The sequence below is a fragment of the Cherax quadricarinatus genome, chromosome 48, assembly GCF_038502225.1.
Source record: "Cherax quadricarinatus isolate ZL_2023a chromosome 48, ASM3850222v1, whole genome shotgun sequence".
NCBI lineage: Eukaryota > Metazoa > Arthropoda > Malacostraca > Decapoda > Parastacidae > Cherax > Cherax quadricarinatus.
The window spans coordinates 23,327,832-23,347,289 of NC_091339.1; the positions used below are offsets into that span (position 1 = coordinate 23,327,832).

The 19,458-nt window shown below is 37.4% G+C and overlaps 1 protein-coding gene across 5 annotated transcripts in view; it reads right to left on the reverse strand.

Annotated features, from left to right (window-relative positions):
- LOC128696082 (2-oxoadipate dehydrogenase complex component E1) overlaps positions 1–17,285 on the reverse strand; it is a 35,179-nt gene extending 17,894 nt beyond the window's left edge. For 2 of the 5 annotated variants that reach the window (XM_053787136.2, XM_053787135.2), the window contains exons 1-9: positions 16,967–17,283; positions 14,978–15,095; positions 12,535–12,703; positions 9,762–9,981; positions 7,685–7,846; positions 6,922–7,109; positions 3,880–3,993; positions 1,794–1,901; positions 30–187 (exon numbers count right to left, since the gene is read on the reverse strand). In XM_053787136.2, coding sequence (XP_053643111.1) covers positions 30–187; positions 1,794–1,901; positions 3,880–3,993; positions 6,922–7,109; positions 7,685–7,846; positions 9,762–9,981; positions 12,535–12,703; positions 14,978–15,095; positions 16,967–17,132 — 1,403 coding nt within the window. In that variant the 5' untranslated portion in view covers positions 17,133–17,283. Of the gene's footprint in view, positions 1–29; positions 188–1,793; positions 1,902–3,879; positions 3,994–6,921; positions 7,110–7,684; positions 7,847–9,761; positions 9,982–12,534; positions 12,704–14,977; positions 15,096–16,966 lie in introns of all 5 variants that reach the window. The other 3 variants (XM_053787137.2, XM_053787138.2, XM_053787139.2) reach the window with 3 other exon arrangements.
- Positions 17,286–19,458: the final 2,173 nt, after the last annotated feature.

Here is a 19,458-nt window from a genome sequence, read left to right on the forward strand (position 1 = left end):
GCAGGAAAGTAAAGAGACGTATAACAAACCTGCGAGAATCAATGTTGCTGTACATCAAGGGATTGGTAAACCAAGGATTATCTAATTCATTGTGCCCCCATCGGCGCCAGCACACCAAATCAACAAACACGTCTCGGCGAAATTTCCTTTGATACTGGACTGCTAAATGAGCAGCTTTCACAACAGCCTGGAAAAAATGTGCATGTACTGTATATATTTATACACAGGGATAACTCAGTTAATCATCCTACAGGTGAAAAGCATAAGTTTTTTAATTATTCCTATGTTAGCAAGGTTAACAGAAAATGTATCTGTGAATTTTCAAGTCAAATATTAATGCATTTTATCCTAAAAACAAATTAAAAATAAAATTTTATTCTTATTACCAACTTCCAAAACACAAAATTTCTTTACAGAATTTTTAAACTTAATACATACTGTGGTCTCATAACCTTGTATCCTTCATAAGTCACACTCCTAAAATAATTTATTAATTTTGACAACTAGCTAGTAAGGTATGTGTATGCTGAATGTAAATCAGGATTTTGTAAGATTTACCTGCCATCTTCAACAATATTGAGACCAGCAAGTCTAAGTGCAAAACATCTACAAGACTTCCATTTCAGTCATATGACTGTGAATATGACAGTAGTAAATCCTTGGATAGTTGATATCTACCAACTTTCTACCATGTTATTTGTCACTGAAATACAACCAGACTACGTATGCATGCTAAATGTATTACAGGCTTTAAGATATTCTTCTTCTTCTTTCAACGTACCAGCCGTATCCCACTGAGGTGGGGTGGCCCAAAAGGAAATATGAAAGTTTCTCCTTTTACATTTAGTAATATATACAGGAGAAGAGGTTACTAGCCCCTTGCTCCCGGCATTTTAGCCGCCTCTTACGACACGCATGGCTTACGGAGGAAGAATTCTGATCCACTTCCCCATGGAGATAAGAGGAAATAAACAAGAACAAGAACTAGAAAGAAAATAGAAGAAAACCCAGAGGGGTGTGTATATATATGCTTGTACATGTGTGTAGTGTAACCTAAATGTAAGTAGAAGTAGCAAGACGTACCTGAAATCTTGCACGTGTATGAGACAGAAAAAAAAGACACCAGCAATCCTACCATCGTGTAAAACAATTACAGGCTTCCGTTTTACACTCACTTGGCAGGAGGGTAGCATCTCCCTGGGCGGTTGCTGTCTACCAACCTACTACCTAGGTTTAAGATATTCATGTATATAAATAATGAATACACCACTGGCCTCAGCTACTTGCTTTATAAATACAGTGGTTATCTCAAGTTTCAAACAGCTCCCAACTAGAACAATTATGTAAGTGTATTTTTGTAAGAGTATTTTTGGGAGTCTGAAACAGATTAATCTAATGTACATTATTCCTTATGGGAACAAATTCGTTCGGTATCGGCACTCGAACAGCCTTCTGGAACGAATTAAGTTCGTAACCCGAGGTACCACTGTATTATACAGATAGGATGGGCCATCAACAATTTGACCATTGTATCTGTAGGCTTACGTAATTTTTACTTATAAAATTTTCAACTTCGTATATTTCTATACTTCCAATCTTGTACATATTGCTATGTCTACACAACTGTCTTTCACATTCAATCAATGTTCTACATTTATCAGCTATTTTTTTTCATAAGTTCCCATTCTTTGCTGATTCCTTACTTAACCTTTCTTAATCTTTTCAGCCAACATTTCATCCAAATTTAGCACATGTGCCATAAATTCCACCCTCAGACACCAAAAATTACCAACCTCTGGATTGCCACCATTTACATGTATGACTGGCATGCTACACATCTTTGCAATATCTGTACAATAATCTGATGATCGTGTGCGCTCTCCAGGGGTTGTGTAGCCAATCTGAAATACAAATATTTCAAAATAAGGTAAAATATTTAACATTTAATAATTACTAATTCCCGCCTTGGTGGGATACGGCCGGTGTGTTGAAAGAAGAATTACTAATTCATTTTTTTATCACATCAGCCACATTCACCTTTATTCATTCAACAGCTGCTTTACCAAAAGTGAATTACATTATGGCTGATGCTCTGAGCAGCAAAATCTCCACATTCCCACCTCGAGGACTCAAATCTGTGTAACTGGTTTCCCTGAAATGCTACTTTGCTCACACTGAAACAGCACATCATATCCTAAATATGTCATCACTCATTCTGATTTCACACACACACTTGCTGGATGCTCAAACCTCTACCACTTAGAACCTTTCAATCCCTCCCTCAAATACTTCTTAGGACGATTCTTTTGACTTCTTCCTTCCATCCCATATTTATACACCTTTGTCATCCTATTCTGCTCCAACCTTTCTATATGGTCAAAACACTAAAATGACCCACATCTGCCCTTTGAATTATAACTTTAGTAACTCCATACTGTCATCTGATCTGTGCACTCCTAAGTCTCTTCAAAATATTCATACCACACACTGCTTATCCTAAGTGTTAAGATTCCTCTCATAATACTGCACTACAAAATATTTGTAATCAGTTTTGTAAAATAATTACGATACTTTGCAAATTTTTTTTTTTTTTCAACAAGTCGGCCGTCTCCCACCGAGGCAGGGTGACCCAAAGAGAAAGAAAATCCCCAAAAAGAAAATACTTTCATCATCATTAAACACTTTCACCTCACTCACACATAATCACTGTTTTTGCAGAGGTGCCCAGAATACAACAGTTTAGAAGTATATATGTATAAAAATACACGATATATCTCTCCAAACTGCCAATATCCCAAACCCCTCCTTTAGAGTGCAGGCATTGTACTTCTCATTTCCAGGACTCAAGTCCGGTTATATAAAATTTAGTTATAAAGATTTATTTCTTTGTGCGTGAGCGTGTTAGATAGGAGTGAATGGAGACGAATGGTACTTGGGACCTGACGATCTGTTGGAGTGTGAGCAGGGTAATATTTAGTGAAGGGATTCAGGGAAACCGGTTATTTTCATATAGTCGGACTTGAGTCCTGGAAATGGGAAGTACAATGCCTGCACTTTAAAGGAGGGGTTTGGGATATTGGCAGTTTGGAGGGATATGTTGTGTATCTTTATATGTGTATGCTTCTAGACTGTTGTATTCTGAGCACCTCTGCAAAAACAGTGATAATGTGCGAGTGTGGTGAAAGTGTTGAATGATGATGAAAGTATTTTCTTTTTGGGGATTTTCTTTCTTTTTTGGGTCACCCTGCCTCGGTGGGAGACGGCCGACTTGTTTAAAAAAAAAAAAAAAAAAAATTAATACTGTATAATTCTTATGTATAATTTTAGTTTCTGGCATAAACATTCCGAGGTCACAGATTTAGCAATTATTTTATTTCATTTTGTTTTCTTGTATTATATGATCTGTTATACTACTAGGTATGCATTAACTCTTTAGCATTTAAGCAATGAGCTATTGCCTTCAAGATTATTATATATTATATTCAAGAAAAGCACTTACCCAGCAAGCTTCACTCAATGCTCCTTTTGCTTCCAACACCAATTAACAAAGGTGTGGGAATGGAAAGAGAAAAAGTTTTCTACTGGGCTGCATAACTTGCATATTAACCACATCTCCCATCTCTAATACTATTTTAACACAGTACAGTAATTTTACATGATTTACTTATTAATAGAAATCTTTCAACAAACTGACCATATCCCACCGAGGCAGGGTGGCCCAAAAAGTAAAAAGTTTCTCTTTTTAACTTCAGTAATGTGCACAGGAGAAGGAGTTACTAGCCCCTTGCTCCCAGCATTTCAGTCACCTCTTACGACACGCATGACTTACAGAGGAAGAATTCTGTTCCACTTCCCCATGGAAAATTAATAGAAATACACCTGATTATTAATGGAGACATGTAAGGCTCCACCAATGGCAAAGTGTGGAGCATTGGAGAGTGCCAGCGTTTCTTGCATTACCCCTTGTCCTGCCAGTGCAGCATCTCCATGGACCTGAAAACAACAAAAACATTTTTTTTACATACTGTACTCGTAAACTATATCATGGCAGTAAATCTTCCACATTTAGTTGCACACAGATGCACTATCATGGGCCTCTGTTTCTTTATTTCTGAGTTATTTTTATTGGCTCTATTTACATAATATAAAGTAGCAAACTATATTACTCTTCAAACAACAGTACGTATTTCTATATAGTATATGTTTGGGATATTGGCTGTTTGGAGTGACATCTAAACTGTCATATCTGGGCAACTCTGCAAAGACAGTGATTATGTGTGAATGATGGTGAAAGTGTTGAATAATAGTAAAAGTATTTCTTTCTTTTTTGGGTCACCCTGCTTTGGTGGGAGACGGCCGGCACATTAAAAAAAAAAAAATGTCTAGGAATACACATACTGGACCAATCATATGCAATAAATAATAATAAATTATTTCTCTTTTAATAATATATAGTCTATATATTTTTTTTTTTTCAACAAGTCGGCCGTCTCCCACTGAGGCAGGGTGACCCAAAAAAGAAAGAAAATCCCCAAAAAGAAAATACTTTCATCATCATTCAACACTTTCACCACACTCACACATTATCACTGTTTTTGCAGAGGTGCTCAGAATATAACAGTTTAGAAGCATACACATATAAAGATACACAACATATCCCTCCAAACTGCCAATATCCCAAACCCCTCCTTTAAATTGCAGGCATTGTACTTCCCATTTCCAGGACTCAAGTCCGACTATATGAAAATAACCGGTTTCCCTGAATCCCTTCACTAAATATTACCCTGCTCACACTCCAACAGATTGTCAGGTCCCAAGTACCATTCGTCTCCATTCACTCCTATCTAACACGCTCATGCATGCTTGCTGGAAGTCCAAGCCCCTTGCCCACAAAACCTCCTTTACCGCCTCTCTCCAACCCTTTCGAGGACGACCCCTACCCCGCCTTCCTTTCCCTATAGATTTATATGCTTTCCATGTCATTCTACTTTGATCCATTCTCTCTAAATGACCAAACCACCTCAACAACCCCTCTTCTGCCCTCTGACTAATACTTTTATTAACTCCACACCTTTTCCTAATTTCCACACTCCGAATTTTCTGCATAATATTTACACCACACATTGCCCTTAGACAGGACATCTCCACTGCCTCCAGCCGTCTCCTCGCTGCTGCATTTACCACCCAAGCTTCACACCCATATAAGAGTGTTGGTACTACTATACTTTCATACATTCCCTTCTTTGCCTCCATAGATAACGTTTTTTGACTCCACATATACCTCAACGCACCACTCACCTTTTTTCCCTCATCAATTCTATGATTAACCTCATCCTTCATAAATCCATCCGCCGACACGTCAACTCCCAAGTATCTGAAAACAATCACTTCTTCCATACTCCTCCTCCCCAATTTGATATCCAATTTTTCTTTATCTAAATCATTTGACACCCTCATCACCTTACTCTTTTCTATGTTCACTTTCAACTTTCTACCTTTACACACATTCCTAAACTCATCCGCTAACCTTTGCAATTTTTCTTTAGAATCTCCCATAAGCACAGTATCATCAGCAAAAAGTAACTGTGTCAATTCCCATTTTGAATTTGATTCCCCAAAATTTAATCCCACCCCTCTCCCGAACACCCTAGCATTTACTTCCTTTACAACCCCATCTATAAATATATTAAACAACCATGGTGACATTACACATCCCTGTCTAAGACCTACTTTTACCGGGAAGTAGTCTCCCTCTCTTCTACACACCCTAACCTGAGCCTCACTATCCTCATAAAAACTCTTTACAGCATTTAATAACTTATCACCCTGTGTATATATTTACCCTGTGTAAAGGTAGAAAGTTGAAAGTGAACAAAGAAAAGAGTAAGGTGATGAGGATATCAAATGATTTAGATAAAGAAAAATTGGATATCAAATTGGGGAGGAGGAGTATGGAAGAAGTGAATGTTTTCAGATACTTGGGAGTTGACGTGCGGCGGATGGATTTATGAAGGATGAGGTTAATCATAGAATTGATGAGGGAAAAAAGGCAAGTGGTGTGTTGAGGTATATGTGGAGTCAAAAAATGTTATCTATGGAGGCAAAGAAGGGAATGTATGAAAGTATAGTAGTACCAACACTCATATATGGGTGTGAAGCTTGGGTTGAGAATGCAGCAGCGAGGAGGCAGTTGGAGGCAGTGAAGATGTCCTGTCTAAGGGCAATGTGTGGTGTAAATATTATGCAGAAAATTCGGAGTGTGGAAATCAGGAGAAGGTGTGGGGTTAATAAAAGTATTAGTCAGAGGGCTGAAGAGGGGTTGTTGAGGTGGTTTGGTTATTTAGAGAGAGTGCATCAACGTAGAATGACATGGAGACCATTTAAATCTGTAGGAGAAGGAAGGCGGGGTAGGGGTCATCCTCGAAAAGGTTGGAAGGAAAAGGTAAGGGAGGTTTTGTGGGCGAGGGATTTGGATTTCCAGCAGGTGTGCATGAGCGTGTTCGATAGGAGTGAATGGAGACGAATAGTATTTGCGACCTGACGATCTGTTGGAGTGTGAGCAGGGAAATATTTAGTGAAGGGATTCAGGGAAACTGGTTATTTTTATATAACCAGACTTGAGTCCTGGAAATGGGAAGTACAATGGCTGCACTCTAAAGGAGGGGTTGGGGATATTGGCAGTCTGGAGAGATATGTTGTGTATCTTTATACGTATATGCTTCTAAACTGTTCGTGTTCTGAGCACCTCTGCAAAAACAGTGATTATGTGTGAGTGAGGTGAAAGTGTTGAATGATGATGAAAGTATTTTCTTTTTGGGGATTTTCTTTCTTTTTGGGTCACCCTGCCTCGGTGGGAAACGGCCGACTTGTTGAAAAAAAAAAAAAATATTACCCTATCTATACTTCATTTATCTTCCTTACCTGAATACAAACAACCTTATCACCAGCCCGAGCAGAAACATCTGAAGAATAGCAACCTTCACCTAAACTTTTTTGCCTTGCACGTGTTTTGCCACAAGCCACAGGATTCACAGCCTCCAGATGGGATGGGTTTGGTAACATAGTAACGTGCAAGGAGTGCTCAGCCATTTCTAAGTCTACCGAGACGACTGCAAAAAATTAAGAAAACAAAAAAAGTGGAAAATTCCAAGTCAACATTACAACATATTTATCTACAAAGTGTGTACAGGTGCATAAGTTTATAATGATAAAAATAAAAAAAGCATATAAACAGTGAATTCACAATTAAATATGTATAACTTTCAGATAATACAAACTAATAAAATTACAGTAAATCAATTATAACATTATCAATCTAGAGCTTTCCAAGGTTTCATAAACAATAAAATCTTAATTAGCAACCTAGTTAGAAGTTACTCACTGATCTGACCTAAGGCTGGAGGTTATACAGCAGACAATCAATAGACAACAAAATATGAAGCCATGGCCAAAAGAAATTCCATGACACATTATTAACTGCAATAGCCCAAAATTATTGTAATTATGTACACACAAAATGTAATTTAACAAAATGCTATTTACTTTAAGAAAATTACTGAAATCTTATTTTACCAGTAAATTTTGTTAACACACTGGAGTGTTTTCCACCAAGACAGGGTGATTCAAAGGACAAAAACACATTCATCATATTTATTCTCAGCTATCTTTCCATGAGTGATCCTACCTAAATGTGAGAGAACATCCCCTGTAAAGTGCATGCCAGGAGGAAATTCTGGTAGACCCTTCATCTTCTGAAACATAACAACTGGTGGGTACTGCAGAACACCAGATAGAAGATTAAGCCGTCCCCGATGAGCCAAGGCCATCACGGCGTGTTCCACCCCATCTATAACGGGAAAACTTAAGAGGTAATAAAATTTCAAGAACACTTCACCAATATTTTTCACATTTTCATAAAAATCATAAAGTACAGAATTTTATATGTACATTATACCTTAATATACTGATATTTTGTTTGCTTCAGTGTATATACATGTTTTGTCAACAAAAATACAAGGCAGTACAGTACAGTGGACCCCCGACTTACGATATTAATTCATTCCAGAAGTCTGTTCGGGTGCCGTTACCAAACGAATTTGTTCCCATAACGAATATTGTAAATTAGATTAGTCTGTTTCAGACCCCCAAAAATACACGTACAAAAGCACTTACAAAAATACACTTACATAATTATTTGAGTTGGGAACTAATCGTAAGGCGGGGGTCCACTGTATTTCCATTAATGGTATGTACATATGAATGCTTTTTTTATTTTTTTTAACAAGTCGGCCATCTCCCACCGAGGTAGGGTGACCCAAAAAGAAAGAAAATCCCCAAAAAGAAAATACTTTCATCATCATTCAAAATTTTCACCTCACTCACACATAATCACATATGAATGCATATGATTAATATTCTAACACAAATAATAATAATGCCTGTAGTAACAATAATAATGCTTAGTATTAATAAAAAACTTTTTTTTTTCAACTAACTGGGGTTACTAGCCTTTTGCTCCCAAAAATATTAATTATATATACACCTACCATCCGACTTACGACCTGCTCGACTTACGACCACTCGACTTACGACCGTGTTTTTTATGCAAAATTTCTGGGAAATAAACAACTATTTGTGTTGTACAGTGTTTATCCTAAACCTTACAGTATAAAATACAGTACTAACAGCATAAAAAGTAAAGTAAAACATGAAATACCAAAATAAAACAATAAAATAAAGTCATTACAAAAATGTTTTGTTGATATTCAGTGACTTGTTGAAAAAAAAAAAAAAAAAAAAAAAAAAAAAAAAAAAGTAACCCTGGAAAAGGACTTGCTACTTCAAGTCCTAATGGATGGGGATTTCCCTTCTAAACAATAACTTCCACATTCTCCCCTCCTCCCATCCCATCAATCATCACCAGATCTTCAATAAAGGTAAGTGTCATGTATTCTATTCTTAGTAGAGTAGTAATTGTGCATGTGTTCTTCAGTTTGTGTGTACTAAAATTAATATTTCATGTGGTAAAAAAATTTTTTTTTTCATACTTTGGGGTGTCAGGATCGGATTAATTTGATTTCCATTATTTCTTATGGGGAAAATTAATTCGGCTAACGATAATTTCGGCTTACAATGAGCTCTCAGGAACGGATTAATATCGTAAGGTGGGGGTCCACTGTAAAGCTGTAAGATCCATAAACAAACATTTTATTCTGGGTAGAAGCAAAACTAACTGTTTTACAGGAGTTAAGTTATATAATTAGCAATAGTAGTAATTAGGATAATACAGTAATAACAATAATTATCATCTTTCTAACAGCTCTTCCAATGCCATCTTCATCTCATCAGCATATCATAAAAGGTTTGTACTGCATGGATTAAAAAAATCTTCATATATTACAATGTATTATGCACAATCAACTTTTTTCTTATAGAACATGGTCATAAGATTTTTTATGGATCTGGTCAGTGGAGGACCTACATTTTTGGGGCACTGAAGCTTGAACTGTTATGGGGGCCCCTTCACAACCCCTTCTCATACAGTAGACCCAAAATTTTTAAGCAATGTGGACTAAAGTCGCTTCTGGGGCCCCTCCAGGATTAGGGGCCCTGAAGCTTAAGCTTCATTAGTTTCACAGAAGATCCACCTCTGGATCTGGTAATTGCAGGGCCTCTAGGAATCACATTCCATACATACTGAGACTCAAATGTATCAGTATATTATCAAAACTATAATACAGCACTTTTGTTTCTTGACCTACCCTGTGCAAGTCTCTTGAATGTTTCCTTGAAGTAGCCAACTATAGATTCTGCTCCCTCTCCTCCATATCTCTTAACACTTTGGAACTTGGTGGCTAAGAAATTATCAAAAGCCTGAGATCTCAACAAGTCTCCAGCCAGCCTGATGCGTTCTTGAGTGGTCAGAACTTCTCCAACTATTGTTTCAAAGGCTGTTGCAAACCACTCTCTCTCTTCCAGAGTCTGAATGGCAAAAAAAAAAAAAAAAAAAAAAAAAAAAAAAAAAAAAAAAAAAAAAAAAAAAAAAAAAATCAGATCTACAGTATAATGTATAAAGAATAACTAATATATTTAGCAGTTTTTCTCTTTTCTGTTTGACATTAAGTTGATCAGGGATTACAACTTCACAAATGGAAGAAAATAAACTACCACACAAATAACCAATGAAGACATAAATACAAGAAGTGCAGTGGCAAATAAAATAACAGAATAACCCTACTGAAATTACATTATGTACAGTACTTATAACCACACCAAAGATACAATCTAATGATAGAAAAAAAATTAAAGCTCCTAAATTCCTGTGAACCATTATCTTTCATCAAAGCATCCTTCTAACCAACTCCACATAACTATCAATTTGCATGCCAATTTAACTCCCCCAAAAATCAAGACTTCTGGATTTTAAAAACTGTTCTGCCTCCCAGAACTTATAACGTTAGCTTGTTTTACCTTTTCATTTATTACCTACAACTCTTGTTCTTGAACCTGTAGTGTGTCAGGTAAATATTACTTAATAAAAAATCTTTAATTTTTGAGCAGATTCAAAAAGATGTGGAGGGGGAATTCCCATGCTCTAATAAATTTGCCCCTTGCACCCAGCAGTAACTAGGGAACCTGAACAAAAATATATAGATAGATCATGTTCTAGAGAAAAACTAGGCTCAGGCTTTAAAAAAGGCAAAATAACTTGTAGCCTTCAAAAATGCAAAGGAAGAAATTCCCATTCTTACACCAGTATCTTTCCAGCTAGTGAAAAAAATAATTAAAATTAACCCAAATAAACAGTATTAAATTCATTCTTAAAGAGGAAAGGGACAATAAACTCTGTTCTTAGATGCCCTCTTAGGTACAGGCAGCAAAAACTAAGGACAACTTGATACATTTTTTCTCATATCATGACACTTGTACTAAGAGCAGTGTCATCATTGAGTTCTACCTCAGAACCTATATGATCTGTAGTTCCCAGCTCCTTGAAGCAAAGTGTGACAACATTTTACAAGTATCTGCACCTTAGGTTTCCTCCAAATTTTATCTCATTCTTTTTCCCCGTATATGTCTTGCATTGTAAATTTTCTGTTCATTTAGAAATTATTCAAGTGTGCAGAATACTTTCTGCAAGACTGTTATGCTCAGAACTCTCAGTGATACATATTAATGATATACTTTCATGTCCAAGTGACTAACTTAATACTGAGACAGTGTTCTTTCAGTGTTGTATTACACATGTGTAAATTATTCTAATTTTCTTGCTGTGTTTTAATATAATTTCCCTACAGACTGAAGTAATTTCTGATATTTTCTTTATTGAGTGTGATATACTAATTTTCTTACACTAAGTGCAGTGTTATTATTAATTTTTATTTGTTAATTTGTTGCTGTGTTAACACTCCCAGTGTAGGAGTTTGTTCAGTTAACTTGTATTTACTTTGTATTCAATTTTCCTTGCTACCTTGTGTTAATTGCTGAGTGTCTTAATTTTTTGTTGTGCCCAAAAAATTCTTATAGTATTTTTCTGCTATTTTCAGTGTGTTCTATTCTATAATTTCTTATTATGTTAGTTTTTCCTTGTGAAGGACAGGAGAGTCAGGGGAGACATGATAACGACATAAAATACTGCAAGGAATTGACAAGGTGGACAAAGACAGGATGTTCCAGAGATGGGACACAAAGACAAGGGGTCACAATTGGAAGCTGAAGACTCCTATGAGTTAAAGGGATGTTAGGAAGTATTTCTTCAATCATAGAGTTGTCAGGAAGTGGAATAGCCTAGAAAGTGATGCAGTGGAGGCAGGAACCACACACAGTTTTAAGATGAGGTTTGATAAAGCTCATGGAGCACAGAGAGAGAGGACCTAGTAGCAATCAGTGAAGAGGCAGGGCCAGGAGCTATGAATCGACACCTGCAACCACAAATAAGTGAGTACACAATACACACACACACACAAAACACACATTACATACACACACACACACACACATTACACATACACATACATACATTCACACAGAGAAAGAGGCATGTATTTCTCAAGTGTACATACATATACATATATGTACATGTCATTGTTACTTGTGGGTTGAAGGACTGTGATGGCTTCTAAGTCATCTACTGTTGGGTTAAAGGATTATACTGACCCTTAGGTTGTCACACTGTATACACATTATCTGGTCATTGCATGAGCAGAAGCAATTGTTAAGAGGGGTAGAAGTCAGCAGCGTGGAATCTGATAACTGTACAAGCATAAGGTGGTCTTTAAGCAGTGGGAAGGGTCCTAGGTTTTTATGGTCGTTATTCAAAATTAATTTGTGAGAAGAGTTGTTAAGCGGGATCTACTATGTTAAACAGTAGAAAATTGTAATGTTTATTTATGTTCAGAAATGTTTAAAAAATTGCAAATTATGTGAACAAAGAGCATGGAACAATAATGTTTCAGGAACATATTATGCACAAGTAAGCCTCATGAATGTTAAGACTGCACTTAATGGCTGTTAAGATTTACTATAATAACTTACTGGCAAGTATGAAAATTCAGCACCAATATGTCCACAATACTTGTCTTGTAGGATGCTTTGCAGCTGTTCTAATGTGCAAGACTCATCACACCCAGCTATGAGACCTTTAATGTTATATGTCTTATCGACACTTAAGTTGTACAATCGAGGTTCCAACTCAGGCACCAGTCTAAGGAAATAAAGCCACTGAATAGATTCTTATTATTTTTAAATAGAGCACAGCACAGAAAAGTCAGAGGTGCCCACTCACCAATGACTGGGCAGCAGAATAAATAAAAATTATTAGGTACTTCCTAAATATATCACTACACATGCTCCATCAACATTAAAGATTAAATTTGTTAGTTCTACATTAAAATATTTTAAGGTTCACAAATTTTGAGTTTTACCTCATTCTGTTACTGGAATTTCACAAATTTTACTCCTGTAATTACAGTATGCTGCATGAGATTAAAGAATAGTGTGGCAAAGCTTAACTGTTGATTGTCTGTTCAACCTGAATGTTGCTCTTAGCAGTCTGCTGGCCCAAATAACCATCACAGAATGGTTGATCTGAACTTATTGGAGATACTGGGCCTATTTCCTCTTGAAGATTTAAACATTTGTTCCAGCAATTATTTTGATACCTGCTGGTAGCAGGTTAAAGAGTCTGGGGTCACAGATGTTTACATAGTGTTCTATTATGCCCATGGCACCTGTTTGTCACTAGGTTTATTTTACCTTTCTTCCCATATGTCTCACATCAGTAAGTACATAGTATATACTTTATTATTAGGTACTCTTCTCGACTCCAGAGAGTACATTCCAGGGACTTAAGATGTTCCCAATAATTTAAATGCCTTTTTTGGCTCTGTGGAGGGCAGTAAATGATCTTTATATATTTTCCAGCTCTGTTATCTTTCCAGCCTTGAAGAGGCCAGTGAGCATAGATTATAGATTATTGTTTTTATTTATTTCATGGGGGAAATGCTAAATCCAGGCATCCGACAGTGCCTTTGGGAATGATGGTGAAAATGTGCAATTATCCAATACTGTATTAAAATCAATTCTATAAAAGATTTTAATACGTACTACAGTACAAATACAGTATTTTACGAACAGTATTATGAGCTAAAAACAATACTGTCTCTATTTTTCTGTTCTTGCCAATATTAAATGATCAAACTACTTTTTACATTACAGTACATTTCTAAAGAATTATACAAAAACCGAGCTCCTTAAATAACTAGTTCAGAAATAATTAAGGATCATATGGGAATGTATGAGAGTATAGTTTTACCAACGCTCTTATATGGGTGTGAAGCATGGGTGATGAATGTTGCAGCGAGGAGAAGGCTGGAGGCAGTGGAGATGTCATGTCTGAGGGCAATGTGTGGTGTGAATATAATGCAGAGAATTCGTAGTTTGGAAGTTAGGAGGAGGTGCGGGATTACCAAAACTGTTGTCCAGAGGGCTGAGGAAGGGTTGTTGAGGTGGTTCGGACATGTAGAGAGAATGGAGCAAAACAGAATGACTTCAAGAGTGTATCAGTCTGTAGTGGAAGGAAGGCGGGGTAGGGGTCGGCCTAGGAAAGGTTGGAGAGAGGGGGTAAAGGAGGTTTTGTGTGCGAGGGGCTTGGACTTCCAGCAGGCATGCGTGAGCGTGTTTGATAGGAGTGAATGGAGACAAATGGTTTTTAATACTTGATGTGCTGTTGGAGTGTGAGCAAAGTAACATTTATGAAGGGGTTCAGGGAGACCGGCAGGCCGGACTTGAGTCCTGGAGATGGGAAGTACAGTGCCTGCACTCTGAAGGAGGGGTGTTAATGTTGCAGTTTAAAAACTGTAGTGTAAAGCACCCTTCTGGCAAGACAGTGATGGAGTGAATGATGGTGAAAGTTTTTCTTTTTCGGGCCACCCTGCCTTGGTGGGAATCGGCCAGTGTGATAATAAAAAAAAAAAAAAATGGTGTGCAATCAGCCCGTAATGCTATGCATAGTATAAGTGGCTTTGGCATGCTGCTCTTATCTGTATTTTTTTTGTACCTCTGTAAGTGTGCTCAAATTATAAATAAATAAAAAATAAATAAAAAAATAAATAAATTTAAAGCAACACCAATGAAAAATTAATATAAATCAAAATTTTACTTGATAACAAAATAGTGTCAAAAGTTACTAAATATGGTTTATCTTAAAAAATGGAAAATTAATACAGTACTTACAGTAAAATATAAATATGATACTGTACATGCAAGCAACTTTGTTATGGCTTTATAATTATGATATGTACAAAAAATTAAAACAGATTACTGGATAGATTACAGTAAAAATTTTTTACAGAATAGTATATTCATGCAGATAAATGAGCTATGACAAAATTTTTAACTAACCTATATTCACCCATGGCATTTTCTGAAGGTAAATTTACTATATAATGATTCTAGGAATAAGATTATTTTAATTCACCTTTCATTTGGTTGCAATGGGTTGATATCAGCTTTGAGATGTCCAAATTCACGATAAGCACAGATGAATCTGAAAATGTTGCTTTCCTCTGCTCTGCGCTGTATGACATCATCTGATACTGAGGACAAATAAAAGAAAATTATAGGAAATCTTCCATGAATCTTGTCCAACTAACAGGTTTCCTTAAATCCCTTTACAAATATTACCCTGCTCCCACTCCAACAGCAGATCAAGCCACAAAATCCTCTTGTCTCCACTATGATTTAAATGTAACTAGTGAATAATATAAGCATAAAACTTAATGGATGAAAGGACCCAATAAAGATATCCTGTCATTTCACCCATATTGTCAGAATCAAAAGTAACCTTCATAGCTTATTGACCTAACATTTAGAAATCTTACGTATTTTTTTTTTTAACACAGTGACCATTTCCCACCAAGGCAGGGTGACCTGAAACATGAAATGAAAAAATTTCTTTTCACATTTAGTAAGTTATACAAGAGAAGCAGTTATCCACCGTTTGCTCCTGGCATTTTAGTCGCCTCTTATAACAGGCATTTCTTATGGAGGAAGGATTTTCCGCCACGTCTCCATGGACAGTATTAAATCTTAAATATATACACAGCAATGTACATCATACTGAGTGATATCAAGAGTGCATTAATTGAGATATTTTGGGTATGAGTGGTAAAAAATATACCATATACCATAACCTGAGCATGCTCTGATGTGCTGTGCAGCCAAAATAAATTCTATTATTATTACTAATATCTCCCAAAATAACAATTTACACAAGAAATATTTACTCATTTCATGGTGAACATAGGTTGTATGTGGTATAAAATCTTGATTAATGGCCAGCTTCTGCCAAGTAGTAGCCATGAACTACAGCCATACATGCACTATAATAATAATAGTAGTAGCAATAATAATAATAGTAATTATTATTATTTTTACAAGTACATGATACATTTATCACAGACCTAGCTGACATCACTGATGGTCTATACAGAAAACCCCTGGTTATGTAGAACATTTTGGACAACTTAGGTTGATCTTGTCCGTCAGGATGCAACCCACAAAAGTCATCTAACACACAGGTACCTACTTACTGCTAGGTGAAGAGGGGCAGCAGGTGTAAGGAAGCATACCCAATATTTCACCCATACTGGGAGCAATCTTTGGACCCTCAATGTGAGCTGAAGACAACTATCATCCAAGCCATGAGCACCCTAAATTCAATACCACTCAAGACTATATATTATCATTGTGTGCAGAAGCACTAAACATGTAGGGGTCTCATAAAGCACCTGGGGAATTGGAGGCAACCCGGTTTGATCCAGGGTGGGGAGAATAGTTCTAATTCATTGCTAGCGCACTCAGCTCACACACTGAGGTCCGTGGATCGATGCCCGGTGGAAATACTAGGACACATTTCCTGAAGACACCTGCTGTCCATGTTCATGTATCAGTACAACAGGTACCTGGGTATTAGTCAACTGGTGTGGGTTGCATCCAGGGAACAAAACTGACTTAATTTGCCCAAAATGCTCTGCATAACAAGGGGTTTTGTACATAGTAATATGTCATTGATGTCAGCTAGGTCTGTATATCTTGTACATGTACTTGTCATAGGAATATAATAGTAATATATTATGAAGATTTAACAAAAGATAACTCAACAATCATAGTAACTTAGTTTAGTCTTCAATTGAGAAATTTGAGAAATCTTTTAAGAGGTTATTACAAGCAACTTCAGGTGGCTCCTAGGTATATTATATTCATGGGGAAACGCTCAACCTGTAGGGGCTATACAGCACCTGGGGAATGAGAGCTAATCAGGTCTGATCCATGTAAGAGGAAATTATCCCAATTTTTCTGGATCAAGAGCCCTTAACCAGCAGCAAGGCAGCCTCCCCCCCCCCCCCACCGGGAGATGACCCAGAGGTAAAAATTATAATGTCACGAATAACAAAAATTAACTTACATAAGAATGGACTCGGTTCTTGAGGTTTATATCCATAAACACCTTTGAGGGACCTGTAACACCTATGAGGGAGAGATGACCCAAGACACACACTGTATGTGTTCCTGAACACTTGCTGCCTAGTGTGGGGCCCAAGCAGTCTCATATAACGCACCAGGAGACTCATTTTGAGAAAGTACCTTCCTTCACCTCAGTAAATATCCTTAATAGTCTTATACTGAAACCCAAATAAAAAGAATAGAGATGTTGGGTACGGGCAGTCAATATGGCCAGAGTTCACTGCCCTACTCACAACATTCTCAAGTTACTTATCTCACAAATTGATCCATAACATTACACTTGTATATATTTTGTGTTTAGCAATCATATGTCAAGTGTACCTTTACTCCAGCAAAGTAAGAAGAAATATCATCCTTTTAAATCACCGTTTTTTTTATTTTGAAAAAATGCGCAGTCCGGTTACCCGTTTTTATAACTTAAAAGTAGATAAGTAAGTTTATTTAGGTACAGGTACACACAGTTACAATTATCATACATAGTGTAAATTATCTAGAATAGCCTCAGAAATTAGAGTAACTTCTTACTTTTACCCAACATGCAGGATGGTTACTTCTAGTACGTGTGCTTTACACATTTCAAATTTTTCCTCTAGATACGACCCACGGCGGTATTCGATTATTGTTGTTGCATTTTCCAATGGGAAGCGCTAAACCTGTAGGAGTAATACAGCGACCGTGGCTTGGTGGCAAAAGCTTTCGCTTCACACGGTGAGGGGTCCGGGTTCGATTCCCAACGAGGGTGAAACATTGGACGTGTTTCTTTACACCGGTTGTCTATGTTCACCCATCAGTAAAATGAGTACCTAGGTGTTAGTCGACTGGCATGGGTCGCATCCTGGGACAAAACTGACCTAATTTGCCCGAAATGCTTTGCATAACAAGCGGCTTTCTGTATAGTAGTATGTCATTGATGTCAGCTAGGCCTGTGTACCTTATACATGTATTTCTAGTAAACAATGACGATTATTATTTGTCAGGATTTATTTTAACCCGGAGGGTTATCCACCCAGGATAGCCCAAGAAAGTAAACCATGCCACGGGCGGGTTAGGCAGAACCCTCGATCAGTCATAACACTCCAGACCGACGCGTCATGACGATTTCGTGAGTCGAGAAAGTAAGTGCGTCATCGAGGACTGTTTTATTTCCAGTGGGGCACTTCAATCTTGTCCCCAGGATGCCACCCACACCAGTCGACTAACACCCAGGTACCTACTTACTGCTGTGTGAGCGGGGGGGAGCAGTAAGTGTAAGAAAATATTCCCAACGTTTCACTTGTACGGTGTAGCGATTCCTGGCCCCTCAGTGTGTCAGCTGCAGACGCTATCAACCGAACCATAAGACAATTAATTTTGATCCAAGGAAGAGTAGGAAGTTCCAGTTCCTAAGAATAAGTAAGTATAAGATTATTTTATCAATATTAAGGCATCCCATGAATGGTTCACCAGCATCAAGGGACCCCCATGAATGACTCACCAGCATCAAGGGACCCCCATGAATGACTCACCAGCATCAAGGGACCCCCATGAATGACTCACCAGCATCAAGGGACCCCCATGAATGACTCACCAGCATCAAGGTACCCATGAAGGATTCAGTAGCATCAAGGCACCCCATGAAGGATTCAGTAGCATCAAGGCACCCCATGAAGGATTCAGTAGCATCAAGGGACCCGATGAAGCGTTCGCCAGCAACAAGGCACCCAATGAATATTAAGGCATCGCATGAAGGGTTCAGTGCCAAGGTACTATCATGAACAGTTCACCAGTATCAGGGCACACCATGAAGGGTTCACGCGTATCAAGGTACGCACAAAGGGTTCACCAACATCAAGGCACACATGAAGGGTCTGCTGTTAAAATCCAAGGAATCAAATTATACCCAGCTCTTTAAAAAATTATTTAAATCACAATGTGGATTGACCCATTCTTACAGGATTCGTTACCTTTGTAACTTGTGAGTTCATTACCCTTGTACCTAGTTCAGCTATCAAAACTTTGGGGGCCCAGTCCCTGGACCCATTACGTACCTCTAATCTGTAAATACTTTTGTAACTTGTCATGATTGTGACCAGACCTACCTGGAGTTCATTACCTTTGTAAATTGTGAGTTCATTACCTTTGTAAATTGTGAGTTCATTACCTTTGTAAATTGTGAGTTCATTACCTCTGTAACTTTCTCAGCTATCAAAACTTTGGAGTCCAGTCTTTGGACCAATAATGTACCTCTGTAATCTTTTAACTACCGCCCACAGGATGGGTATGGGGTGCATAATAAACATATTAAACTAACTAACTAACCCATTGTGACGCTTATAATCTTGTCTTTATGCATAATTGCACAATGAACTAACCACAAGTTAAAAAAAAGTTTACTGCTGAGTGAAGATCCTAGATAATTCAGGTGTTCACGAGGCAACAAAGCCATAACTGTAT